Source organism: Rhinolophus sinicus, linkage group LG10 (genome assembly GCF_036562045.2).
Source record: "Rhinolophus sinicus isolate RSC01 linkage group LG10, ASM3656204v1, whole genome shotgun sequence".
In the NCBI taxonomy this organism is placed as follows: domain Eukaryota; kingdom Metazoa; phylum Chordata; class Mammalia; order Chiroptera; family Rhinolophidae; genus Rhinolophus; species Rhinolophus sinicus.
In genome coordinates this window covers 10342290-10369932 of record NC_133759.1, presented here as the reverse complement: position 1 = coordinate 10369932, position 27643 = coordinate 10342290, and the positions used below count along the sequence as shown (strand labels likewise).

Sequence of the window (27643 nt, the reverse complement as noted above, 5' to 3'; positions counted from 1 at the left end):
TATATTCTATAGCTTACGCAGATAGCAGACCTGCAGAACTACACAGACTTTGTAAGAGGACAAAAAATTACTGGCTTTCCTTTTTACATATCTTCTTTAAAAAAAAAAGGTTAAATAGATAACATAGACACTTAGTACAAAAGTAAAAGCTATAGGAGAGTAGACAGTGAAAAGTAGGTCCCTTTCCCTGTCCCCAAACCACTCAGCCTCTCTCCCTAAAAGAAACCAGCTTATTTTTAATTTTCTGGGGATTTTATATCTATCTATATACCTATCTATCTCTATCATCTGTTTATCCATCCATCTATCCAAACACACACACAAGAAAGGGTTGGGCGGGGTGTATACTCATGTCTTTACTCTCCCTAAAATTCTTGTCTACTTCTCCACACATCCCCACCTACTGGAAACAATCAAAATGAAGACAGAGGAAAAATCTAAAACCAAAAACACTTCCGTTTCATCCAGTGACTTTCAAAACTCCTGCATTCCTGTATTCATTGGAATAAAGGAATAATTCACTGGTGACCACGCACTGAACTCATACATTATTATAAGATAAAGAATGATTACAGCAGGACAAATAAATGCACTATAGGAAATCAGAGGAGGGATAAATTACTCAGGAGCTAGGGGGACTGCTGGGAGGATGGATGGCAGATGTGACACCCAAGCTGGACTTGATGAAAGGAGAGGATGAGGTCTTGTGGACATGTCTGAGCTGACGGGAGTGGGAAGCGGAGGAGCAGACAGGTATTCAGGAGGAAGAAAGACGTGAGCGAATGTACAGAGGCAGGAAGGCAAAGCGTACACTAGGGAAACAAGGAATAGTCTGTGGAGCTGGGGCGGAAGGGATACGAGGAACACAAGGAGGGAAGGAGGAGTCATTCCCGGTGAGGGCCTCAAATGTGGGGCTGCTGCCACTTATGGTTTTCCTGGGGATCTTGTCTGGTCCCACTGCTGCAAGACAACAAGGGTACAGAACCCACGTGCAACAACTCATGCACCATTTAGAACTCCTTTTTGCTGGCATCTATTTCCTTCCTTCCTAGCAAGCAAAACATGCTGAACCAAACTTGACCTCCCAAGACCAGGCGTCCAATTGTAGCTCACCATTCACGTCAAATGTTAGTGCTCCGGACCCTGGAAGGCCCTGCACGTTCCTTCAAGTCCTCTTTCATGTATTCTCGACAGAAATAAAATTCTTACATCTGACTTAGCTTCCAATATACCCTATAGATGTTACTCTGCTATGTAAGTATTGCCTAGTACACCTAAGGCCATAGGTGAAAACAAAATTGTGACATAAAACAAATACAGTTCTTTACTCTATATGACGTAATAGAAAATGGTCACTGTTTTAAAGGTCTTTGATTTCATCTGACATTATAGTTTTGGTTTATTTTGTTCCTATAAGTTGGAGAAGTCTGATGCCTTCTCTTTGAGTAGTCCAGTATGTAAGAGGTAAATATTTTTATAGGGTGAATCCTTAACAAACGAAAAATAGAAACCATAAACCCATAAAACAGTGTGGGTTTGTTTCTCCAAAGGCAGACCTTGAGATAAGGATTCGAGGGCAAGCGGTTTATTTGGGAGAAAAGCCAGGGAGCACAGGTAGGCGAGTGAAGAATGGAGAACGAAGGGTGTGTTTTCGAGCAGATGGCTCCTGTGGGTGGCTGGGGCTGAACTGCACTGGGCAACTCTGGGCGTCCGAGGAGAATCCACCCGAGCTTCCTGTCTGATGGATGAGGCAGCTGGCTGAGGACTGCTGGCCGGAGGCGGGTAGTTCTCTGGTTACTTCTGGCTGCTGTGTCTGTGGGGAGCGAGGGCTGCTGCCACTAGAGGCGCCCTCAGGTGAGGCGTGACGCTGGCTGTTGGAAGTCGGGTTAGGTGCAGCTGCTACAAGGGTCGTTACAGGGCCAGGGGAGTCCTTTGGCTCGTAAGGATAACCTTCCAACTTCCACTACAATTCAGGAGACGAATAATTGAGAGAGAAATATTTTTGGCAAGCAAGAAGTAGATGGTACTTGTTGGAATTATGCAATTTGTACTAACTTCTTTGATATCAATTTGTAAAAAGTTAAGAAGAGAAGCTTTTTCAAGATATTTTTATATGGTGTTAAGCAATACAAATTGGAAAATTTGGATTTTTCTATTAAAGCATTTGTCACTTTAATGGGATTTTTAACTATCAAAATCAAAACAATAAATGCATGTAGTCTGTTCGATGGGCTATGGATGGGATATGGTGACCAAGCTTTTTTCCTACCTGAGTAGTTCTGAAAAATGAAATGCATGCTGAAATTGAAATGTGCATTTAAAGGGGTCAGGGTCTCTCCTGAGGTTTCAGTCCCAATGTCAGCTAGGGCTGCGGTCATCTGAAGGCTGGACTCGGGCTGCAGGACCAACTTCCAAGGTGGCTCTCTCACATGGCTGTTGGCAGGAGGCCTCAGCTCCTCACATGTGGACCTCTTCACAGGTCTGCTTACATGTCCTCCTGACGTGGCAGCTGGTGTCCAGCAGGGGGAGGAATCAGAAAGAGAGCAAGCCAGAAGCTGTAACACCTTCCCAAGTCACAAGCCATCATTTCTGCTTTGTCCTACTTGCTAGAAGCAAGTCACTAAGTCCAGCCCCAGTCAAGGGGAAGGGAATTCGGCTCCATCTTTTGAAGGGAGGGTCAAAGAAGTTGACATTTTAAATCACAGCAGTGCAGCAAGCCCAGGGATCAGGTGACTCGGCCACCTTTCCCTCACATACCAGAGAATTCACATCCAGACCTTCCTACGGCAGGTGTTCGTGGTGTGTGCCTAACACTAATGTTTAAGACACAGATCCTAATGCTGTACATCTACAGTAAATGGAGGAATCAAAGTGTGTTGGAAGTATAGACGATTCTGCTTCTCCTGAAAGTAGGATCTGACGTGTTAGTACATTGATCCTGTTTGGCTAGCAGCCCTGTTCATTCAGAGAACTTCTCCAGCATTATTTAGTTATAGCAATACAACCAACGGAACTCATAGGAGTGTCCTGAGCCTGAGCAATCCCAGTCCTGAGAGATGGGGATATAGAAGTGTATATTGGGGTGACCAGGAGGGGAGGATACCGAGGGGGGCCTGTAAACAGTGATTCAGGACAGTCACTCCAAAATGAATCACTTCTCAACACTTTTCTTGAAGAACTGATATTTAAACCTATCAGTCATTAGACATATTTATATTCAATGGGTTTATATGTCATAGTAACTGTCACTATTGGTTGTGTGTTTTGAGGGGGTGGGGGAGACATGGTGGAAAAGTATACTCCCAGCTTACACTGTGGAAATAGTTTACTTCAAGCTGTTCCACTCAACCAACTCCATTCTCATGACATTCCAAACCAGCACAAAACATGGTAAAGATAAAGCATCTGATCAATGTTGACTGAATTAAAAAAAAATAATCTGGCCATGAGGCAAAGCATCACCCCTGGCCAGTAGAGAACTTGCCATCTCTGCCTGGCACGGTTCATTCCACCTCCCCCACCACCACCCCAATCAGCATGCCCTGTCCTTCCAGGCCTCTGTTTACAGTGTTCATGGAGAGTGGGCACTTATCCCAGACACCAAAAAGACTCTGGAAGGTTTGCTTCCTACATTCCCATTTTCTCACCATGAAGCAGAAGGGTGGATTCAAACACACCCAAATAAAGGCGTGACTTTTTAAACTCAGTATTCTACTAAACGGAACTCTCTGAAAATACACTTTTCTGTTGCCACATTACCATGATAATTCATGTTCACAATAGTGACCTTGAAGGTCTATCAGATTCTGAGGAACCTAATGAATAATTAAGAGAATGAAATGGTTTTCAATAGGATTTCATGCTTAGTGCATTTTGTATTCTAACACTTTTGATGGATGGTCACAGGTGATTGTCTAATTCCCCAGTCACGTGAGTAAACAGAGGATTTGCTATCTTTCAATGGTCCTGCCGTGGTTAAGTTATTTGGGAGCATCTTAACCCAAAATCTGAGGTGTGCTGCAAATCCTCATCCAACCCCAGGCTAGACAAGCATGCTGCCACGTGAGCCACTGCCACGTGAGCCGCTGCCACGTGAGCCGCAGCCACAGGGAGCTGCTGGGTAGCTGGAACCACTCAGAACCCATCCTCCGCCTTCGCGATTCAAAAGAAAACAATTGTTGGAATTAAGGACAATTATAAATAAAAACATATTGTGAAATATTGTTCTTAAACTTGAGGAACCATTTGGCCGTTGTCCATTCTAACATGCTTAAAGAACCTGACACAAGATAGATTTCAAAAAGTATCCTCTTCCAGGTGCCACCTCATATCTCAGTGAAGCCTTACTCCTGTCGCTTTCTCTTTCTGCTCGTGTTATTCTTAGATGCAAAGCCCTACTTGGAGAAAACTCAAAATCACAAAAACTTACAGTGGAAACAAATCATGTCCAATCCCTATATTTGGCAGTTGAAACACTAAGATCCCGAAAGGTGATATGACTTGCCCAAACCTATATAGCAAGTTAGTTAGAGAGCCCCAGTGAGAATCTGTATTTCCCAATTCCAAGGAAAGCTGTGCGAAAGCTAGTAACTTCTAACGAAAGCTCTTACCTATCACGGCCAAAGAAACTGAAAAGAAGCACTGGGAAATGGTATTTTGATAAACGCAATTGACTAGTAAGGTAGAAGTACCATGTGTTCTATTTTAAATATCTGAACTGAGAGGCTTTAAGTAGCTATAAGCAGAAAATTAAAGCACACATGGCACTGTCTATAGGATCTCAAAGCATTGGGGACATACGATTTAGTAATTTGGATCTTTTCATGAGTACTCCTCCAGGCTTTGGTTTGTCTTCGGCATGGAGGCCATGTCCACAAGAGAGTGTGGGCAGCTGGAGCCAACTCTTTCAAGGTTATGACAGATGCAGGAAAGGCGATTATTTGGTGCAATAATTAAACCCTTACCATTCACCTACCAACCCACTAACCCACATACACGTGTATATACACAGCTGAAGCATTTGAAAATAAATGGTAGACTCATGCCATTTCTTGCCTAAATATTTCAACATGCATCTCCTATGAATAAGCAAGGGCATTTTTGTAATTGGTGAGAAATTCTATTTAGAAACCAAGATTGGGGGCAAGGTGTGTTCACTTATACTAGGGTGACACGTTGGTTCTAGGCCCTTTCAGTGGACAGATCTAGGAAAGACATATATATTTTTAACAGATGAGTTCATATGGATATTCTCAATCCAAATTTAATCTCCCAGTGTTTTAATGTCTTTGATTTAACATTTATTTTTGCATGTCTTTCCTCTTACACCGAAAATCTTAGTTTGTAATAATATAATATTTTTTTCCTAATCCAGAATTACATATTTGTGTTCTTCTGGTTCAGAATTATTATGTTAACAATAAGTTTAAGATTTCTTTCTATTCATTTATCCTTAGATCATATTCCACAAAGGATGTAAAACGAGAACACTGATTCTGTTCTCTGTGTAGCTATGTTACCACATTTGAAATAAAATAAGTCCATTTGTCCCAATTTATTTTCCATTTTAGGAGTTTATTTTTGTCTTGATTTTAACTTTTTGAATATGTAAAACATTTACATGATCCCGTGTAAAAACTGTAGGGAAAGGTAACCAAACTCACGGAAATTTCACTTCCATCCGTCTTCCTTCACTTAATTCCTCCACCTCCTATAGGTAACCATTTTCATTGCTTCTTTTTGAAAATAAAAGCAAATACCTAAATACATTATGTCTTTTTTTCTTAAATACAAAATACTGCATATCGTATGTACTGCTATATACTAGCTTTTATAAAAAAAAATCTAAATGTATATTCTAGAGATGATTTCAGTTCACAGACATTTTACTTTGTTTTTTTTATGACTTTCTGGTCTCCAATTCGTGTATATACTACAGTTTATTTGCTCGCTTTGCTGTTGGTGGACATTTAGGTTGTTTCTAATCTTTAGCTACTACAAACAATGTTGTGTTGCACACACTTGTGTGAATTTTCGGGGATGTATGTTCAGGGTGGATTCTTAACAGTGGGATTGCTGGTTATACATAATTTTGCTAAAATTTTCTAAATCTACTTGCACAGGGTCTGTCCTATTTTTGTGCTTCCACTCTCAGTCTTAATATTCCAGGGTATTTTATCAAACTTTTAGATTCAGGAGAGTTTTAATTTGCATTTCTCTTATTAAAAGGGAAAGTGAGCATCATTTCACATGTGTGAGGGGCGACTTACGTTTCTTTTTCTCTGTTCTCACAGTTCTCTCTGTTCATGACTCTTGTCCATATTTCTATCATTTGGGGGCTCATTTTGTACAAGTTTTTATGTGTAAGATAACTTGCAAATGTTCTCTCCCCATTTGTCATTTGTCTTTTTGACTTGCATATGGTGTTTCATTTTGTTTGTTTATTTTTAGGTGGTAAAATTTATCAATATTTTTCCAATTTTATTCCTGGATTTTGAGAGGCTTTCTTCACTTCCAGGTTATAAAGTAATTTACCTGTGCAATACTTCTTTGGTTTTACACTTTACATTTGGGTCTCTGATCCACTTGGAGTTTATTTCCATGTGAGATTTAGATTCAGTTTCACCCTTTTCCAAGTGACTTTCTATTTGTCACAACACCGCTTATTATTAAAAGCCCTTTTTTTCTCTCAGACAGAAATAACCTGATTTAGTTTTAGACACTGACTTGCTATAATGCAGCATACAGAAACTAAGGAACAACTAACCATCTGGGGAGAAATGAGATCCACAAATAGACACTTTTACTCTACTGTGGAACACACCCACTCCTTCACAATTTGGAATAGAGAGGAACAATGCTGAGAAAAGTGTATATGCATTGTCCTCCACTGGCCTCTCCACATCCAGGGTGTGCCCTGTTGCTTCCTCTGTCCCACCTATACCCCCGTAAAAGGCCTTCCTAAACCTTTTTCTTTTATGCCCTTTGGCTTTCAAGTGTGCCATGTTCGTCCTGCCAGAGGCTGCCTGACACCAACAGAATTACAATCACATATCAATCTATGAGCAAAAAGGCAGGCAACAAGGCCCTACCCCAAATTAGAGAGTTTACAGAGGAAAGCCAAAAAAAAAAACAACAAAAAAAAAAACACAAAAACAAAAAGAAAAAAACACAACACGGTCAATGAGGTCACACCTCATCTAGAAATCCAGACTGGTGTTATTTCTCTTGATTATCTCCCTTAGTCACTATGCAAGGCTCTAGTCTCATTTGTGATTGTTTTCGCAAATCAAGCCCATCCTCAAAGGTTTAAAGTTGAAATCCTTCTAGCACATCAAAGATCGAGTTCCCTGCCTTCAAAGACAATTCCATTGAAAGCATTCCTGAAATGTTTTAAGCTGGCATTGCTTTGAAGTCAGACACCAGCACGTGCAGACTCTGGTCTGTTGGCTTAAAAAACAAAAACACTATTCCCATTTCTTACAGCCAAGCCCAGAGTGTTACTTCTTGGGTATATTTCTTTACTCTAATATTTCTATACTTAGCTTTTAAAAGTCTCTAGCGAAGTTATCTAAGTACCTCTACCTGTTGTTGTAAGTTGCTTTGTTGACCAGTGGGAAACTTCCATTGGAGGTTTATTATTCTACTGCTGTGTCATGCTCAGAGTTATGACTTAGGTTTGTTTCCGTGAATACTAAACTTGGGAATAAATTTTAGCTGTCTCATTATGATATAATGTAAAAATGAAAGGCTCTATTTCCCATTTTATAAGGGGGACTCTACCCAGTGCCCTGTTTTGAGCAGCAGTGACAGTGGGAGAGAGCAGACAGAATGCATTCCTGCCTGGTACCTGTCCTGTTCCTTTTATGATCTCATCTTACAGCAAGTGTCTGATATGGAATCTATCTTTGAGTTAAAGGATTAATATAACAATGTTATGGTGGAAGGGGCATTAAAAGTCATCTAATCTGGCCTCCATAGTTTACAGGGAGGAAGCTGTACCTCTACAAGGATGTTCAGAGAGCCATGGTCATGCCGAGTTAGAGGTTTCCAGTATGAACAGGTAAGAGTGTTTACTTCCAGCTCAGCTCTAAAAGGGGAAATTGGTACCTGGTCTCAAGTATTGCAGAGTTACCCCCGGGGGTACAATGTCTGGGAGGTAGGGACTTGCTTGTTGTGAAAGGTGGGAAAGAGGGAAAGTACTCTCCCTTCCCAAAGGAGAAAATTTTCTCTCACCTTCCAATTGTCAAAGTCTAGAATTCTGCCATTAGAGCATCATTCCTTCAACTATTGGGCCCAGTCCAGGAGACTGGACTACGCAGCATTCAAACATAGTCAAACCCCTCTACTGTCTAATTCCAAATTACTTTTCAGCCATCGCCCCTTGGGCTCTGGAAGGAGACAGAATACGGAGTTTTGGATTCTGATGCAATCACTTACCAGCAGTGTGACATGTGCATAGACTTAACTTTTCTGGGTCTCAGGTTCTTCATTCATAATTGGGGATAATAACAGCTCAGAACTCAGGGATTAAACAAGCTTAATACATGAACAGTGACTAGCATAGCTGTGGCTTCAATGACTACTTTCAACAAAGACTCATATTTCTGCATTTCAAAACTTAGTACAAAGCTATAGTAATCAAGATAGTGTGGTACTGGCAAAAGAATAGACAGATCAATGCAATAGGAGAATCTAGAGATATACACTTACATTTATGGTCAACTGATTTTTGGCACAGGAGCCAATGGGGGAAAGAACAGTTTTTTCAACAAATGGTGCTGGGACAAATAGATATATGAAAAATAATGAAGATGGACCCCTACCTCATACTATATACAAAAATGAACTAAAAATGGACCAAAGACATAATGTAAGAGCTACAATAACGAAATTCTTAGAGACGTACGAGGAAAACTAAAGTTTTATGACCTTGAATTACAAATGGCTTCCTAGGTATGACACTAAAAGCACAAGCAACAAAGAAAATATAGACAAATGAGTATTCATAAAAATTAAAACATTTTTGGCTGCAAATGATATCATCAACAAAGCTCTCATCCAGAATGGGGAATTTGCAAGTCATTTATCTGATAAGAGACTTACATCCAGAATTTATAAAGAACTCTTGCAAATCAACATAAAAAAGACAAATAACTCAATTTAAAATTAGAAAAAGAATTTGAACAGATATTTCTTCACAGAAGTTATACAAATAGCTAATGAGCACATGAAAATATGCTCAATGTCATTAGTACTTAGAAAAACACTAATCAATATCATTACGAGATACTATTTCACATCCAGCAAGGTGGCTATAATGAAAAAGAAGGTCAATAACAAGTGTTTCCAAGGACGTGGAGAAACTGGAACCCCTATGAAATTCTGGTGGGGAATGTAAATAAAATACCGTGCCTGCTTTGGAGAATGCATTTTGCTATTCTTCAAAATGTTCAACACAGAGTTATTATGTGACCCAGAAATTCCACTCCTAAGTATATACCCAAGAGAACTGAAAGCCATACATCCACATAAAAATGTGTACATGAGTGTTCATAGCAGCATTATTCATCATAGCCAAAAAGAAAAAGAAAGAAAAAAACACAGCCCAAATGTCCACCATCTGTCAAATGGATAAAAAAATGTGGTATGTCCATACAATGGGATGTTATTTAGCCATAAAAAGGAGTCAAGTATTGATACATGATACAAAATGGATAAATACTAAGTTAAGGAAGACAGACACAAAAGGCCAAATATTGTGTGATTGCATTTAAAGGAAATATCCCGAAAAGGTACATCTATAGAGACAAAAAAAAAAAGATTAGTGGTTGACTAAGGCTGGCAGGAGGCAGCATTCCTAATGGTTTCTTTTGGAGATGATGAAAATGTTCTGAAATTAGGAGTAGTGACAGACTCATAACATGGTGACTATACTAAACATCATTGACTTGGATACTTTTAAAGGATGAAGTTTATGGCATGTAGTTCATCTGTTAATAAATCTCTTTCAAAAGAAGAATGCACACTCTATATTACAGTATCTGATGCTGATGTCTACCTATACTACTAGTCTCTCATTCACTCCATTTAGTTAGGTGTGAACCCTGTTATGTGTTGCACACACACATTCCATATCAAGGTCCCTTTCACCCATATAGATACATAGCGTTCTGTGACTAACACGTACACCCACGTGAGAATAAAGACTATCACAAGAGTAGTTCAGTTGAGAGGTGAGAGGATGTGGAATTCACCAAGTGCAATAGAACCGGAGTAAGAGGCAGGGAGGCGTCAGGAATACCACAGGTAGGTAAAAGGACATTAATGGGTGCAAGATAAGACAAATAACAGCGAGTTGAAGGGAAACTGCTTTGTAAATTGAGAAAAACCATAGAGTTACTGAGCAAAATCATAAGGATATCAAAAAAGACATCGGGTGTCTCTTTTGGAGTGGTTATCAAAAGAAGCAACAGGAAATCAAACTTAAAAAAAATAAGCTGCAGTAACTTAAACTTCTTTTGTAAATCATAAAGAATCACAGGAAAACACATAATCAGAAATTATTTTGAAGAAGTCGAAAAACAACTTCAATGAAAAGTAAGACTGGCATCAAAAGGTTTCTGGTTAGTGATCAGGGCAGGACTTAGGGAAAAGTACACATGCAAGAAATAATTATCATAAGTCAGCTGTGTGCTACGTTGCTTCAGCTTCTTTTACTTCCCGTCTGATAAGATATGTGCATTAAGTTGTGCATATTAACATTAATATAATAAATGAGCAATGTACTATCTCCGAAAGAAGCCAACAGCCTCAAATGTACTATGAAAGTGTATTTATAATAACGGACACCTGTGTTAATCTCCTTTCACAAGGAATACAATAGCATCTTCCTTGAAGCAGCACCTTTTGATAAAGTGAATAATAAAGCGCTCACCACATCATTTATTTCGTATTCCTCTGATGTACCAGTAAGTGTGTGTCCCTTTCAATTAATATTCTATTACTTGTACAAAACCATTTGCCAGTAAATGTATTTTGGAGGGCAGTAAAATTAGATGGAATAATGGATGCAAAATTTGGACAACGTTTAAGATAGAAACACTACTCATAACACCTTTCAAAGATTTTATTCAACTCTAACCAATCCAAGTCTACAAATAAAGAATGAAAAACACTGTGTGTCCCACTCTGTCCTCACTTTCATGGAACTTAAACAATTGCACAGCAGAAAAACTTACACAAGAGGATTAAAAGAACAAAAGGGTACATGAGCATATGCCATAAAGAGGTGATGCAAAACTTTACAGAATTCCTCCCCTAAGAACAACGGCTGTGTTCAATTGTGAAGCGTGTGTCTACATCACGCCGAAAGGGGCACCATTCATGTGTTAGCTACAGTAGATTGGTAATTTATTACAATTTTTTGGAAGATGGGAGTAAAGTGTCTTAAGAAAGAAGTGGGTGTTTCTTCTAACTATCAGAGAAGCCACTGGGACGAGAGGCAGCGTGAGCAAAGCCATTTGATGCAGGCCAGGTGATGAACTCCTTGAGAACAGAGCTTTTCTCTTACTCAGCTTTATGCAAACAGGCTTATTGAAGTCTTACGTTCTAAGAGTTATAACTGAGTTATAAACAGGAAAACATTATTTTACTTTTCCAATCATGCTTCAAGCATCCTATGTCAGACCTTCCTTGCCTGATCCTTAACCTCAGGGGCAGGGTCTATCTCGTTCCAGTTCCTTTTAGTGATTGGTACTTAGTCCAATCCAGTTCAAAACCTAATGTCACCCCGACTCAAATCACTTCTTCCCTTCCACCGCACAGCCTACAGCTAGCTTGCTGCTGCAAGACTGCATTGTATGTCTTCTGGTTCAACTCCTCCGTTGGAAGTTGGAAGCAGTCCAGGAGAGAGAAAAGAAGGTGGCATTTCTTATAGAACAGGCTTCCTTTTTAAAGAAGATCTAAATTAATGGAAAGACATCCCATGTTCTTGGGTCTGAAGATTTAATACTGTAAAGATGGCAACATCCCCAAATTGATCTATAGACTCAATGTAATCACTGTCAGAATCCCAGCTGCCTTTTTTTTTTTTTTTTTGCAGAAACTGATAAGTTGATCCTAAAATTCATATGGAAATGCAAGGGATTCATAATAGCCAACTATCATGCCAAAGAAGAACAGAGTTGGAGGGCTCACACTTCCTGATTTCTAAACTTCCTGCAAATACAGTATTCAAGAGAGTGTGATACTGACATAAAGATAGACATATAGATCAATGGAATAGAATTGAGAGTCCAGAAACAAACCATTACAGTTATAGTCAATTGATGTGAATTCCAAGACAATTCAATGGGGGAAAAGAACAGTCTTTTCAATAAATGGTACTCAGACAACGGGATATTCACAAGCAAAAGAATGAAGTTGGACCCCTACTTAACACCATATATAAAAATTAACTCAAAATAAATCATAGGTTTAAATGTAATCATTTGGGGGTGATGCAAATATTCTAAAAGTAGATAATGATGATGGTTATACAACTGCACGAATACACAAAAAAACCATTGGCTACTACACTTTAAATGGGTAGATTTTATGGTTTGTGAATTACATCTCAATAAGATGACTTAAAAAGGATTTAAATGAGTTACTAGAAAAAAAATAGAGTTGGATATTTATATAATCTACAAAGGCCTTTCTAAGCATGTTAGCAAGGTAAAATTATAACAAAAATGATTTATATATTTGATTTTGAATTATTTTTAAAGTCCCAGAACTCCAGAAAAGCTGATCCCCCATCTCCTCAGATAGAAGTTGGTTCATAGATAAGCATGACACTTAATATGGGTCAATGAGATACAAACAACAGTTTGCTGTGGGTTTTTGAGCAGTTTCTAGAAGTATCAACTCTTTTCCCTGACCTTCATCACATCTGGATATGAGGCCCAGACCTTCACATCCATCTCTAATATATCTCAAGCTGACACCAGGGAAGGGTAGAAAAAAAGAGGATTACAGGGAAATGAAGCCAGCACCACCAGATTTAGTCAGCTCCAAAGCCCCTCTTCTTCTGGACTCAAAGCTATAAACTTATAACTTTCATTATTATTTCAGCAGGATTGAAAGGGGTTTTCTGGAATTTACCACCACAGGTAGATTTCCTCTACCTCCCCGTCCCCCTGCAAAAAAAAGCGGGGGGAGTACAAATAGAAAATGGCTTTAATTTTCTCCCTCTGTCTTTAAAATATTCTGTTGGGTCTCCTTTCCCCACCCCTAGACAACACTTGGGCAGACATTGTAGTTTTTTTGAATGGGGATAGAATTCAGAGGGTGAAAGCTTGAATGGGAAAAAGAATTACATTTTTATTTTCACTGACCTCTAACTGAAAGTTACCATTACCTACATCAGAAAATGTTGTGATGGTGGCCCCCTGGGTTGAAGACACCAGTGAACTACAAATGCTTCTCATGAAAGAGCTGGGATTGGATGCTTGCCACAATGGAAGGCATGACTGCCAGCCAATGTCAGTCAAATGAGAACTAGTGACACAAATGATTCCAGCATGGTGCAAAGCTCTGCTTTTTTCCTTTACTCTTTCCTATCCCTGCTCTGACCATGGAAGAGCCAGAAGACGTTCATGCGCATTCACTTCCCACTGCTGGAACAGAATCCATACCTGCCATAAACAACTAGTCCTACCTCTGACGTTACTCCATGGGCCGCAGCCCCTGAATTTTTTCCTTGTGTGAGTTATGTTCACAAATACCGGTTTGCGCTAGACAAAAGAATTAATTGCGTTAACAGCCTGAGGCACCAGAAATAAAGGATGTTACTTTGGTCACTGACTTTTATATTTTTTTCAGGAAACAAAGTAGAAGCTTCAGATTAATTCCATGAGGCGTAATGATCACAGACTCTGTAACACTATTTAAATTAGAAAGGTTTCTAATATCACACATGGAGAGACTTCTAGTGACCTGGACTGAAGACCAGACACAGAAGCATATCGCTCTCAGCATCATGAAAATCACGGCCAAAGCAAAAAATCTGTTTACAATGTTGAAAGAAAATGCTGAACCTGATGACAATATTAAATTTACTGCTAGCTCTGGGTGGTTTAAACGATTCAAGAAGTGTTATTCATGACATAATGTGCAAATGGGTGATGAGGCTGTGAGTGCTGATATGAAGGCAGCTGAAGAATTTTTGGAAACACTAGATAAGCTGATTATGAAGGAAAATTACTTGCCAGAGCAAATATTCAATATAAATAAAAATTCCCTATTCTGAAAATGTATGTGTGAAAGGATTTTCATCCTTAAGGAGGCCAAGTCAGTGCCAGGTTTCAAGGCTTCTAAGGACAGGACAACAGTCTTGTTTGGGGGCAACGTTGCAGCCTAGAGATTGAAATCCTTTGTGATCTGGTACAGGAAGAACCCCAGGGCTTTCAAGCCTATCCATAAGTACATACTGTGAGTGGATTGTAGAAACAATAAGAAGTCATGGACGACCCAGCTCCTCTTCCAAAATGGCCTCCTGAATTGCTATGCCAGAGAAATGGAGAAGTACTATTTGGAGAATGACACCTTTCTAGATTTTGCTTATCATTGATGATGTTCCCGGACATCCTCCTTTTATTGGCCATCTTCATCCCAATATCAAAGTGGTGTTTCTCCCTCCAAACATTACTTCTTTGATCCACCCAATGGAATAAGGAATTGTAGCAGTTTTTAAGACCTGCTATCTGAGGACCTTTGCCCAGGCTATTGCTGCAACTGAGGAAGACACTGATGTAATTCTGGAAGGATGACAACATCTATGGCTGCATCAAGAACCTGGCTTGGGCTTGGGGTGATGTCACCAAGGAGTGTGTGAATGGCATCTGGAAGAAGACACTCAAGAGGTTCGGCCATGGCTTCAAAGGGTTTGCCAAGGATGAGGAGGTTGCAAAAATCAGCAAGGCTGTGGGTGAGATGGCAAACAACTTGAACCTGGGTGTGGATGGGATGACACTGAGGAGCTCCTAGCGGGGGTTCCTGAGGAACTGACTAATGAGGGGGTGTTGGAACTGGAGCAGGAACGTGTAGCTGAAGGAGAGGCAAGGGAAAAGGAAACTGCAGGAGGAGAAAAAGAAGAAATCCGAGGAAATTCACAGGGAAGGGGTTAGCAGAAGCTTTTGCAGATCTCAACAAGTGCCTTAAAATGTTTGAAAATATGGATCCTAACACTGAAAGGTTTTCGTTAATAGAGAGGAATGTCCATGGTGTATTATCTGCTTCCAAGCAAATCTATGATGAAAAAGAGAAGCAAACCACCAAGGACTTACTTCTGAAAGAGTGACACCTCCTCAAGAGCCCTGGGCAGGTCCTTCAGGAGGTGTTCCAGAAGAAAGTATTGTGATCTTAGGTAATGACAGCTCCACGGTGTTACTGCCCACGCGACCTTCCAGAGGGACAAGAGGTGGAGGTGGAGACAGTGAGACTGGTGATCCTGATCCTGTGTAGGTCAAGGCAAAAGTGTGTGTCTGGGTCCTAGTTTTTAACAAAAAAATTTAAAAAGGCAAAAATAAAAAATTAATAGCAAAAAGCTTATAGAATAAGGATGTGAAGAAGAGAAATATTTTTGTACAGCTCAACAATGTGTTTGTGTTTTAAGATAAGAGTTATTATAAGAGTTGAAAGTTAAAAAATTTTAAAGTTTATAAAATAAAAAAGTTCAGTATGCAAAGATTAATTATTGAAGAAAGAAAAATATTTTTAAATAAATTTACTGTACCTAAGTGTACAGTGTTTATAAAGTCTACAACATGGTACAGTGATGGGGAACCGATTACTATATGAAATGTTTACTTTCATATTTTTCAGCTGGGGGCGATTTAATTATACAATTATCAAGAGGTTCTAGCATGGGCTTTTAGTGTTGGATATTTATTGTGTGTTTTTTTGTTTGTTTGTTTTCAATACATTTTTATTATAATAACTCCAAAGAAGCAAGAGCATGCATAGATGACAAAAAATTATATTAATGTAACTTAATTCATTTATATGTTGAAAACATTATAATTTAAAACACTACTATAATTCTGTCATAGCTTCAGGGTTTTTAATTCAAATCTTGATTTGTATGCTGTTTGAAGTGCAAACATTGGTTTTGGAATTAAACCTACATTTCAAGTGCTAAAGAATAATTCAAAAAGAAGTATTTGATGTCTCATTGTTTTCTTTCTCTCAAGAGGGAAAGTATTCCGCTGGAATAAAGGCTAAATTGCAGTGATAATTTAAACACTTGGAAAAGAAGAGATTAAGAACTGCAGTTATATTGAGAATGAAACATCTGATTCTGGATTTGGGGGACTGAATTGTTAACTAAACCTGGCAATCACTCTTCTGTAAATTATTAAAATGGTTAAAATTAATATGAGACCTAAATTTTATCTTGCTTTGGAATTTAGCCAGTATTCTACATATTTTATCTATAGTGATAATTGTTTTCATTTGTTTTCAACCAGATAAAGATAATTAAAGTTATGCTGACAAGATACTCAAGAGGAGGGAAAAAAAATGCTATCTCTATATATCTCTTTATCTATCTATCATAATCAAAGCAAATTTTTAGTTTATTTTGAAATGAAATTCTATGGCCTAGATCTGGAGATCATTCCTAATTCCCTAATAGGTTGGGAGATTTATGATTAAGAATGTACAGTTTTTAGCAGATTATTTTTACATAATGTTTATATGACTGGACCAACTTGATTTCCAAGTTTTCAATTAGAGTGAAAAATAATCCATCTGCTCTAATCCTCAAAAGTGAAACTGGGCAAAGAAAGTGGATTCAGCATTCTTACAGTTCAATGGCCCAATGGTGTATAACTGATTTACAAATGTAAATGATAGCTGAGGTCTCAGTCACTCTAATTTACTGGTTACAACATTGTTTGGATAGGCTGATTGGCAATAGGAAGAGAGTCTCCAGCTGGTGGAGTTGCATTGTGGCTCTAAAGTTTACCTTGGCTGGTAGCTCAGTGGTTATTGCTCCACACTAAGAAGGCTGACCAAACCAGCCTTGTGAGGTTCACAGCCAGTCACATTGCTAACTCCTTTCAAATGCCCTACAATAGAGGTAAATCTGTCACTACTGTTAGAAACACAACTCCAAGAGAATGCCTTAACAGTGGGGGGGGGGAGGGGAATAGCGTTTTATCAACCCACTATCACCTCCTGGCACAGCCACCGCCAGGCTAGGGCACAAGATAAAAGAAACGGAAAAAAGTCCGCTTCGTTCTCGCTACCATCTCTCTGTAGAATTCTTGGCAAGCAATAGAACCTCTCTATTCCCTATTTGCTATTTGTATGATGAAAAATAACCTCAACTGTTAAGAGTGATGGAAAGATCAATTGGCTTAATCACGTAGCATTTTTAATTCTTTGCAGGTATTATTTAAACCTGAGCTGGCGCTCAGTCAATAAAAAGGGTTTATTTGGTTCCCGCAGTATATACATTACAATATAGTCCTAAGGACTTCTGGGATTCATAAAGGAAGTAGAGGACACATCTCTGCTCTCAAGGAATCATTATATTCCAGCTGAGATAGGACGAACAACCCAGCATACTTACAAAAATATAACCAACGGTAGCCACTGGCAAGGATGCTGATGTTCCTCGAATGGTCCATGACCAGATTCAGATGTGGTGAGAGGGAAGATCTGCTAGACGCAGGGAAGGAGAACTAGGCTTATCGGATGAGTTCACTACTGAGAGTTTAATTATTTTGGTAAATCATTTTTGCGTAATCTCATGCTACTATGTAATTTTTATTGGAAAGGTTTTATTATACTGAAAAAATAAACTTTTATGACAAAAAAATGATAGATTCAATCTAGTGATGTGTTAATTATCACTAAAATTGTCACTTTTGTTTCCATCTGTTTCCCCAAGAAAAGAATATCCACCTGTACATAAATGATGGTCTAAATGACACTGATGAGTTACGATACAAAAGTAGCAGATACCGTGTTTCCCTGACAATAAGACTGGGTCTCATATTAATTTTTGCTCCATTAGGACTTATTTTCAGGGGATGTCTTATTTTTTCATGTACAACAATCTACATTTATTCAAATACAGTCATGTCATCTTCTGGAACATCATCATAATGTACTAAATGCATCCGTTTGGCTGAGATCTTAACTGGGGCTTATTTTCCAGGTAGGTTTTATTTTCAGGGAAACATGGTAGCAATATACATACTGCACATGCTACTGAACCTGAGAGATACATAATAACAGCTTATTTCCCCCACCGGCAGCTGAAGAAATTACATTAAATCAGAGATTACATTAAGAAGACTAGTAGCTAAGCAACACCTTCAAATTTCAAAAGAGAAAAACCCTACATTTAGCTATTAAATGTATATTCATCAGCACAGCTAAAAAAAAAAAGAAAAAAAAAAGTCTTCATAAACTGATTTGCGCAGCATCTACTAAAGTAAAATAAAAATCCGGAGCAGGTTATGTCCAACTGAAATTCTTGAAGCTCAGACTGCTACAGACCTGCAAATCCTATTGTCTGTACCACGTCTGCCTGAATTGCCCTCTCCATTACTTTCTACCAGAATGTCCCTTTTAGAAAATTTGTTTTGTAATCTGTAAATATATGTGGGTATGTTTACTTTATGATCACCATTATGATACGTGCTGCATACTTCAACTTAAAAGAAAACAAGCCTTATTTGAGACAAACGTTCATGAATTATTACCATATTTACTTATCTAATAACCAGGTCTCTATCTTTCAAATGCTTCAATGTGCTTATCTACATACCTGGGTACCTACCTGTACAGAAAGCTGTCATATCTCTGTCATCCATTTCTTTGTGTCATTTTAGTTTACTTACGTTTATTCACTTTTCCCTAGGAAACCTTCATTTCTTTGCCTGCCATCTCCTTTGTAACTCTCCTACTCTGAGGTAGAGTAGGCAATGGTGTGTTGGCAAACCAGCTCTCAAAAGAAAGAATCCCTGATGTGAAGTGATTGTCAATTTCTGTAGTGTAAATACTCCCAATGTCCAAGGTCCAAGGGTTAACATCCAGCTCACAAAATGCTTGAAAATTTAACAACAGACTCTCATTGGAAGAGCCAGCTCCAGCCACATACATAAACAACAAGATCATTGCTGGTTTTGCACCAACTTACAACCGCCTTTTCACTAACTGCTCATTCATTCTTCCCACCACAAAGTTCTTCCAGCTGCGGGCACAGACACTCATAACATATTTCAGTGTGGAATCAATGATGGTGAAAATTGTTCCTTCTGTGCATCCCTGTACGGCTAAAGCTAAATAAGCCAATTTGCTGAATTACTTAGAACCAAGCATGTATTGCATCACAAACAGATATTTCCCACTTGTCAGAAAATGTAATAGAGCCAAGGCACCAATTGCTGTTTGTTGTCTGCCACAAGTGCAGACTAAACAGAATGGATATTCAATAAACTGTATTAAACTGAAGGATGCATTTCCAAAATGGTGAGGGGGTGAATAAACAGTCGACATTAATGTCAGAGGGAATTATGGGTATGAACACTTTTTGTCTGCTACTGTATAAACCTGCACCTGCTACAAATGTTCAGTGATATAAATAATGACTATATAGATGGGTTTTGCTCTGGGAAGTTCAAACACAGAAAGGCAACTGACATTTTCAATGTCAACATTTTGGAGGGCAGTACTTTTCCTGATCTATGAAGCTGGTTATTATTTCAGCATGCACTGATCAGATGAAAACCACCAGAAGGAAAAAAAAAAAAGTTAAAAGAGCTGAAATATGGTGGGAAATATCCTTTTTAGAAACACTGATTCTACTGAAAATAAAAATCCAGGTCTCTTCTATTGTAATCAAATGAAATACGAGGTGGCAAAAAGGGACACCGTAAAAATTCTCGCCCCAAATCATCATGACTTCAAATTTTCTGGCGCCAGCGGACACGACTGGAAACTAAATGCTAGCCCTCTGACCACTTCCTTTCCTCTCCCTTCTGTCCCCAGTTCCACTGGCATTTGAGCTTGAAATTGGACCATCATTTCTACAACTTTCTTCTCTAAGTCTGGATTTCCTAAGGAGTTATGAAAAGTATTAGGACATCAGAATGGCAGCTGGTACAAGCTTGGGGATGATTTCAGGGTCATGACTATCTGAGTTTTGATCTTATGTTGATGGGGGAGATTGCAATTAAAGGAGTCAGTCACAACCACGTTTTCTAATGAAAACTTTCATCAGAAAGTCTCCTCTCACAACACACCACTGCAAAAGAGGAAAGTAAGCTGGAAGGTAGGTATATAAGAGGTACAAGAAGGTAGGTGCATCAGAGAAAAAGAAAGATCACAAGCGACATAGAGTGAGAGTTGCATAATGTCTCCTCCTCTGTCACCACAGTTTGTAGTGGTTTCAACAGTAGGAAGAGAGGTATGTGAGTAAGTAAGAATGGAGGGGTTGTGTGTGCTGGAGAGAAGTGGGTGTGGCTATAGAGGCTTGCGCTGATGGAAATGTTCTACTTCTCTATTATATCAATGTTAATATTTTGGTTGTGATATTGTGCTGTAGTTTTGTACAATGTTACCACAGGGGAAACCTGGTAAAGGATCCATAGGCTCATTCCATATTATTCTTACAACTACATGTGAATTTGTAATTATCTCAAAATAAAAAGCTACAGTAAAAACTATTTATGAAAAAAATCTTGAACTCAATAAATCAGCTACATAATTTACTATATGAAATAGTGGCATTACACATTGGTGGGGTAAAGGGTTATCACTATATGATACGAGGGTGATTAAATTATCTACTGTTACATAACAAATTACCTCAAAATACAGTGGCTTAAAAACAATGACCACTTTCTTTTCTCAGAGTTCTGTGGGTCAGGAATTTAAGCTCATCTGGGTAGATTTTGACTCACCTGGTGTTGGTTGGTGTCATTCACTCAATCAGGTGGGGGAAGGTGGGCCTGGAAATTCTAAGAAGGCTTCGTTCACAAGTCTGGTGCTTCAGTGCTCTCCACATGGCCTCTCTGTCCAAGTGGCTAGCAGAGCTTCCTCACAGCATGGTGGTGTCATGTTCTTGCCAGGACAGCTGACTTTCAAGAGAAAGTATATGAATTAGTCAACATTGAAGCTACAGATCTCTTAAGTTCCAGCCTTGGAAATCACACAATATCACTCTATCACATTCTCTTGAGCCAAACAAATTACAGCTCAGACTGAAGGGGAGGAAAAACAGACTCCAACTCTCCATGGGAGAAGTGGCAAAGAATCTGTGGCCATCTTACTGCACTATAGGGGGTGATTAATTAACTCTTTGAAAAAATACTTTCCTTTGTGGGTAGTATTTTTCCTTAATTACATAATCAATTTTTTAAAACAGATATTGAGCTATTCAGGTTTTCTTTTTTATCTTGTCAGTTTGGGCAGGTTGTGTTCTCCAAATATTTTGTCTATTTCATCTAAGTTGTCAAATGTATTTGCATAAAGCTGTTTATAATACTGCCAAACCATCATTCTAATGTTGTTAGGCTCTGTAGTGATACCCTCTTCTCCAAACATGTTATTGTTCATTTGTGCTTTCTTTTTTTAATTTCTTTTCTTTTCTCTCTCTCTCTCTCTCTTTTTAATCAGTTAGCTGGGAGTTTGTCAAATTTATTACTCTCAAAGAATCAACTTTTGGCTCATATTTTATGGATTTGCTTTTTCTACACATCAATATGCTCTGGAGGGCTTTCCACATTAGTACAGATAGATTTACCTCATTTTTCTTAATTGCTGCCACAGTATTTCATGTTATGGGCATGCCAGAATTTATTTGTTCATGGGCATTCTTATTGATTTCCTTTCTTTCTTCCTTTTTTCTTTTTGCTATTAGAATACTGAAGAAGACATTCTTTTATGTGTCTCTTTGTGCACACGAGACAGACCAGACTCCCAGAAGTTAAATTGCTGGACCAGAGAGTACATTAATTTTACATTTTTAAATAGGTAACTCCCCAGCTGTTTCCAAATGGCTGTATCACTTGGCACTCCCATCCACTGGGGAGAAACAGTCCTTGTTGATTCAAGTTCTTGCCAATTTTTACTGCCATGAATTTTCTCATTTATGTCATCATAGTTTGAATTTGCATTCCCTTGATCACAGATAAGTGTGAGCATCTGTGGCTGTTTATGAGACTTTTCTCCTCTGAGAAGGATTTTTTTATATCTATTTTCTATTTTTTTATTCAAGTTTTCTTTATATGTTGAAGATATTAAACCTTGGTTTGTTTCATATTTTTGTATTGTGTTTTTTGTGTCTTGTTTCCACAAGGATGTTGTCAATTTGGACCTGGTTAAATTAATTTATTTTCCTTTGTGGCCTGGAATTTGTATCTTGCTGAAGAAGGCCTTTTATCTGATTCTGAGAGTTCAATCGACACTCATTGGCTACTCGGAGTCTTCTGTCTTCAGAGAGCAGCTCTACCACTGAGTGCTAGAATCCAGCCCCTAGGGAACCATGCTCTTCTTCCCCAACCCCAGGACGGTAGAGCGTTCAATCCCTCATGCTTTTTACTCCAGACCTTAACAATCTGTCCCCATGTCAATCCCCTACCCTCACCCCGCCTTCACACCTTGAAAACAACTTGGAACCACAGAATGTCAGATAGAATGTTGGGAATCATCTAGTCTCACACTCTCATTTTCACAGATAAGGAGGATAAGCCCTAGACCTTCCTGTCCGACATGGGTAGCCATTAGCCACGTGTGGGTTTTTTAATTTAATTAAAATTAAAAATTCAGTCACACTAGCCAAATTTCTAATGCTTCTTAGCTACATGGTTTGTGGCTACGATATTTAGAATATTTCCATCACTGCAGGAAGTTCTAGTGGACAAGGCTGCTCTAGAGCTTTCTTACTTAAAGGGTGGTTTGCTGACTGGGAACTGGTTAGAAAGAGAGAATCTCTATTAATGAACAGAGCACCAGGTCCAACCTCAGAACTACAGAGTTGGAATCTGCACTTTAACAAGCTCCCCAGAAGTTTGCATGCACACTAGAGTCTGAGAAGCCTTAATCGTGTGATTTCCTCCTGCCACCCCCCCGACCCAAGGTTATATAGGTCACTGATGTCTGTTATGCAGGGTCTCAGCTCCCGCTCCCCGCACCAGAACGCACGAAATAGTGAGGCCAAAAGGGAACACCAATGGAGCCATGGATGGGGGTTCATACCACTGTAGTCTCGCTGGCAGCTGGTCAAGACACAAAAGCAAACATCCACCAGTACCTCAACAGGGGGTCTTCCTCCGTCCCAATCTCGCTGGCACAGCCAGGCGAGACGCAGGAGGTAGGAGCCACACGATTCACAATATGCCATCCACGCTTGCTAGCCACAATCCGCCATCGGCTTCTCTGCCAATCACCCACCAACGAACCCCCTAGCGTAGCCATGACAGTTATATTAGTGGTTAATGGCTAACTGGTAACAGCTGATGGCCACCCAGCCACAGCGGATGGCCATCTGATTACAGCGGATGGTCATCTAACAACCGAGCCAGCACCTTTCCACGTGAGGCCGAGAGCCTGGAAACTGCTCTCTGGGACTCTCTCCCCACAGTGTCCATCCAGGCCCTTCCCTTGACCTAGCTACCATGTCCTTTGTATTACCTCCCTGCCACACTTGCTTTTTCACTTTAATTACAGCACTTTATAAGCATTTAGAGGGCAGCCAAGCCACCAAAACCCTCAGAAAACCCTCCGTGCCCTTCCCCTCAATCTGGTTTGTAAATTCTTCCTTGGCAGATTGGTGATAAAGGCCCAGACCTCTGTGACGGCTGTGGTTTTGTTCAGCAGTTTCCCAGGGGAATCACTGTTGGGCGACTAGAAATCAAAGCCAACCTTGAAACCAATGGGGCACCAGTCATCAACCTATGGTACACTTGATCTTGATGAGATAATGGCAGAACATTCAGTTCTCTGGGCTGCACAGCCATGGAGTAGAGCAGGCAGAGCACATAATATATTTGCTTTGTTAAGTATCACAATTGACTATCTTATTGGAGAGTTCAGAGTAGGCTCTGGTGATCTGCCAACATAAGCACTGTTCACTCAAGGTAATTGGTTACTAGGTCACCAAAAGGAAGTGGATTTGGAAATGGGGCACTGATCTCTCTCTCTCTCCCCTTACTTACCTCCCTCACACTCGCTCTTCTCTCTTTCTCTCTCTCTCTCTCTCTCTCTCTCTCTCACTGTGCAGTCGCCATAGGCATCTCTAAGAGCAAGCTCCAGTTCCACAAAGATCTCTGAAGGTGCATGCATGCCAGCCCAACTTTCTGAAGGGGCTGAAGGAGTTGCCACCACATCCTTGGGTTCGTTTCAGTATCACTGGGTTTGGACTGTACCCCAAACAGTAGAGTCCCCAACAATGGCTTGAAGGAGGTGCCCTCAATATAGATATGATCTGAGAGGTGGAGATTGTAGAGGGTCAGTTTCTGCAGACATACTACAAGTCTCTGGCAACACCATGAATTTCTCAAAGAGTGTTTTTATATGCCCCAGTCTTCCCTAAAATATTTATAAGTTGGATCAAATACCATAAAAATATTTATTAGTTATTACTACGCTTAAGGGAGTGGCTTTTTTCCCTAAATCACAGATCACCATCCCTATGCCCAAGGAATTTCTGGTGTAGTTGGAAGAATATTCAATAATGTCATTAAAAAAGCCATAACAACAACAACAAAGCCATAACAATTATACAAGCCTGAGAAGCTGAGGGCCAGATGGGTGATAAAGATAAGTCTGAATTACCCAGGCTCAGAGGAGACAGAGGGTGTAGTGAGGGAGGAGAGTTAGGGAAGGAGAGCAATGAACTGCGTTTAAAATAAAGAGTAATGCATAATTACGCAAAATCACGACTCCTATTTCAGTCCTTTGTTTCTCAGCGCCTGGAGCAGAGTGGGCAAATAGTAGGCACACAGTAAACAGATGGATGAATGGCAGGGGGTGGTATAATTACAAAAGCAGGCGGTAGGTACCTGATGGCTAAAAGATTTCAAAATAGGTCAAGAAACGTCGACATCTACATTAGTGATCGCCCCTCAAGAACTCTTAAGTGCTTAAACATTGACTCTTTACACCTCCCCCGTGTATCTAGAGGGCGGGGTGGATGGAAGTTGCTGGTTTTGACCACTACTGTAACCCCAGCGTCTAGAGCAGTGAATATCGATTGAATGACGGTTCCTGTGAGTCGCCCTCTCCCCTTGGCTACCCAGGGGGCGGACGGCCATATATCACCTCCATTACAGCATTTCCATTCGCCATTGCAGCATCTATATTATCTTGGCTCTTCCAGGGCAAGGTCGCGCCCCAGCCCCAGGGTACTAGCAGGTACCTGCCCGGTGCCCAGCACCTGACAGTCAATCCCAGCGGATGATGCATGAATGCAGTCATTACTGAAATCAGTTACTACATAACTCCGCCGGGTGAGTCTCACCAGCTCCTCCAGGGTGACAGCCCCGCCCAGCGCCCACAGAAGAGCGGTCGGGCGGATGACGCATGCGTGGCTGGGGTTGGGGGGGTGGGGTGTGTGTGTAAGACTGACCGGGCACGCGCAAGCGCGCGGCCGGGCTGCGGGGTCGTGCGAGTGGGCGGGTGACGCATGCGCGGGCAGCCGCGGCCTTAAGGGCGGCGGCGGCCCAGACGGCCCAGTCGGCCTGTCAGCCGGCTACGAGGCACAGCCCGGCGCTTGCGCAGCTCGGCGGCCATGGCGGCGGAGGAGGAGGACACTGGCGAAAGGTGAGTGCGGCCGGGACGGCGTTGGGCTCGGATACGCGCCTTCCACGCGGGCAGGATCCAAGTGTGGGTCCGGGCGGGCAGCGCCGGGGACTCCTAACCCCTCTGACCGCTCCCTCGTCCGGCCCCGCCGCAGGTTCGCGCGGCGCCCCAAGAAGCCCCGGCCCGCTCTGTCCTGGGAGGACGCCCGTCGGCGCCGGGGCGCGGGAGGTGTCTGACCCCCGCGCGGAGGGGTAGCCGCACTGTTGTGTAAGCGGCTCCGCGGGGAGGCGGCGAGGGGGGCCCGGCACCCGGAGCCGGGCTCGTCGTCCGCCAAGTGTCTCTTTCGGTGCCGCGGCGGCCCCGGACCCCGTCCCTGCGCTGGTGCGGCGGGGAGGCGGTGACCGCCGTCCCTGCACCTGACTCGAGTCACGGGCAACTGCCACTTTGTCCGGCACTTTGTCCACTTCCGAGCGTGGCTTCGGTCTTGAGGTCCGCGCTGTACTCCGTTCAGCCTGGGACCGGAACGAAAGTGCCGCCTGGGCCGTGCCTCTCACAGCCCCGAGGAAGGGGCGGCGCCTGCTTCGGGCGCTAGTGGACGGGGAGCCCGCACTCACCCTGGGAGCCGCGGGACGCGACGGGGAAGCCAGGGAGGGAGCCGCCCGTCGCGAGGGAAAGGGACTGGAGAGTGGGTCTGTGGCTTTGGGTTTCAGAAAATGTTTCATCTACAGATTCTTTAGAGACAGCGAGTTAACACGCTGTGGATAACAAGTTCAGAATTAATAATCTTTCAAATGGAGATCTCCCTTTGCTTTCAACTGTCCTGGGTTATTACTGGAAAACGGTGTGTATGAGTTTGTGCCTCAAAAAACACATACATGCAGAAAAGTTGATGGAAGTTGGAGGACAGATATCTAAGGTGAAGCTTTTTGATATACACATATACCAAGTTTCAATTATTCTTTTCTACCTATAAGTTCATGCCCTTGTCGGTAGACAAATTACTAGTGAATAAGTGGAAAAATTAAATTGCTATGAACATTATTCCCTAACTTCTCAAGGCTAGTTATTTATGTTGGAGAGTAAATAAACGTTTGACTTCATCTATGTGTGTTTGGTATTTTGATAACAATTCTGCTTCAAATGTCTGGATAAATTTGCGTGTGAGACATACTCTAAAAGATTTTATGGAGTACCAGGAAGACGGGTATTTGGAAAGATGCGGGAGGATTGTGAAATTTTACAAAACAAGATTGTCCCTTGAGTTTTGTTGATATGATGAATGGGTCCATTGTTTTGGTTTGTTTTTAAAATTCCTTGTTGAGGTGAGATGCTGAACGTCACGTGGACACAAGTGGGAACCTAAGTGGTAGCTTGTTACCATCTAGCTTGTCACAACATTTTTGGCTCTTTCTGAGACGGCTTTTAGGGGGACTCTTTGGTCTCCCTATTGTTGTGGGGCTGTAGTGTCCATGTATAACGAAGAATTTGTGGCTTTGGGTGATGGCTGGAGGTCACTGGGGACAGACTATAAAAAATTCTTAGCAGCTGGTTAGCCATAGCCCCATGACAGAGGTGGGCCTTCTTGGTACTCTTGGCAATATACTTGAGCAGGGTCCTGTGTCCAAACGTATGGCCCCTGAACTGTACCAAGCAGGACAGCAAATACCTGCTCCTGCTGTGTGTTCGCTAAACATTCTCATATTAAACCTACAGTTGACCGGATGTGCTGTTCCCATTTTTCAGTTGGACCTGCAACTGGAAGGCGACTGGCACCCCACTAGTTAGTAGCAGGGCTAAATTGGAGCCCCCAAGTGTCTGGATTTAGTCTAAGGCGTTTTCC

At 41.0% G+C, this 27643-nt stretch overlaps 1 protein-coding gene and 1 long non-coding RNA gene across 3 annotated transcripts in view; one reads left to right on the top strand and one right to left on the bottom strand.

Moving 5' to 3' along the window:
- Nucleotides 1-1589: 1589 nt before the first annotated feature.
- LOC141567170 (uncharacterized) lies at nucleotides 1590-25578 on the bottom strand. Its single transcript, XR_012489602.1, has 4 exons — nucleotides 25324-25578; nucleotides 20964-21140; nucleotides 2270-2509; nucleotides 1590-1963 (listed from the first exon to the last, which is right to left on the bottom strand). It is a non-coding gene; the product is annotated as an uncharacterized LOC141567170 (long non-coding RNA).
- Nucleotides 25563-27643, top strand: part of ABHD5 (abhydrolase domain containing 5, lysophosphatidic acid acyltransferase) — a 31306-nt gene continuing 29225 nt past the window's right edge. The window contains exon 1 of one of the 2 annotated variants that reach the window (XM_019724107.2): nucleotides 25563-25824. In XM_019724107.2, coding sequence (XP_019579666.1) covers nucleotides 25578-25824 — 247 coding nt within the window. In that variant the 5' untranslated portion in view covers nucleotides 25563-25577. The remainder of the gene's footprint in view (nucleotides 25825-27643) is intronic. The other variant, XM_019724109.2, reaches the window with a different exon arrangement.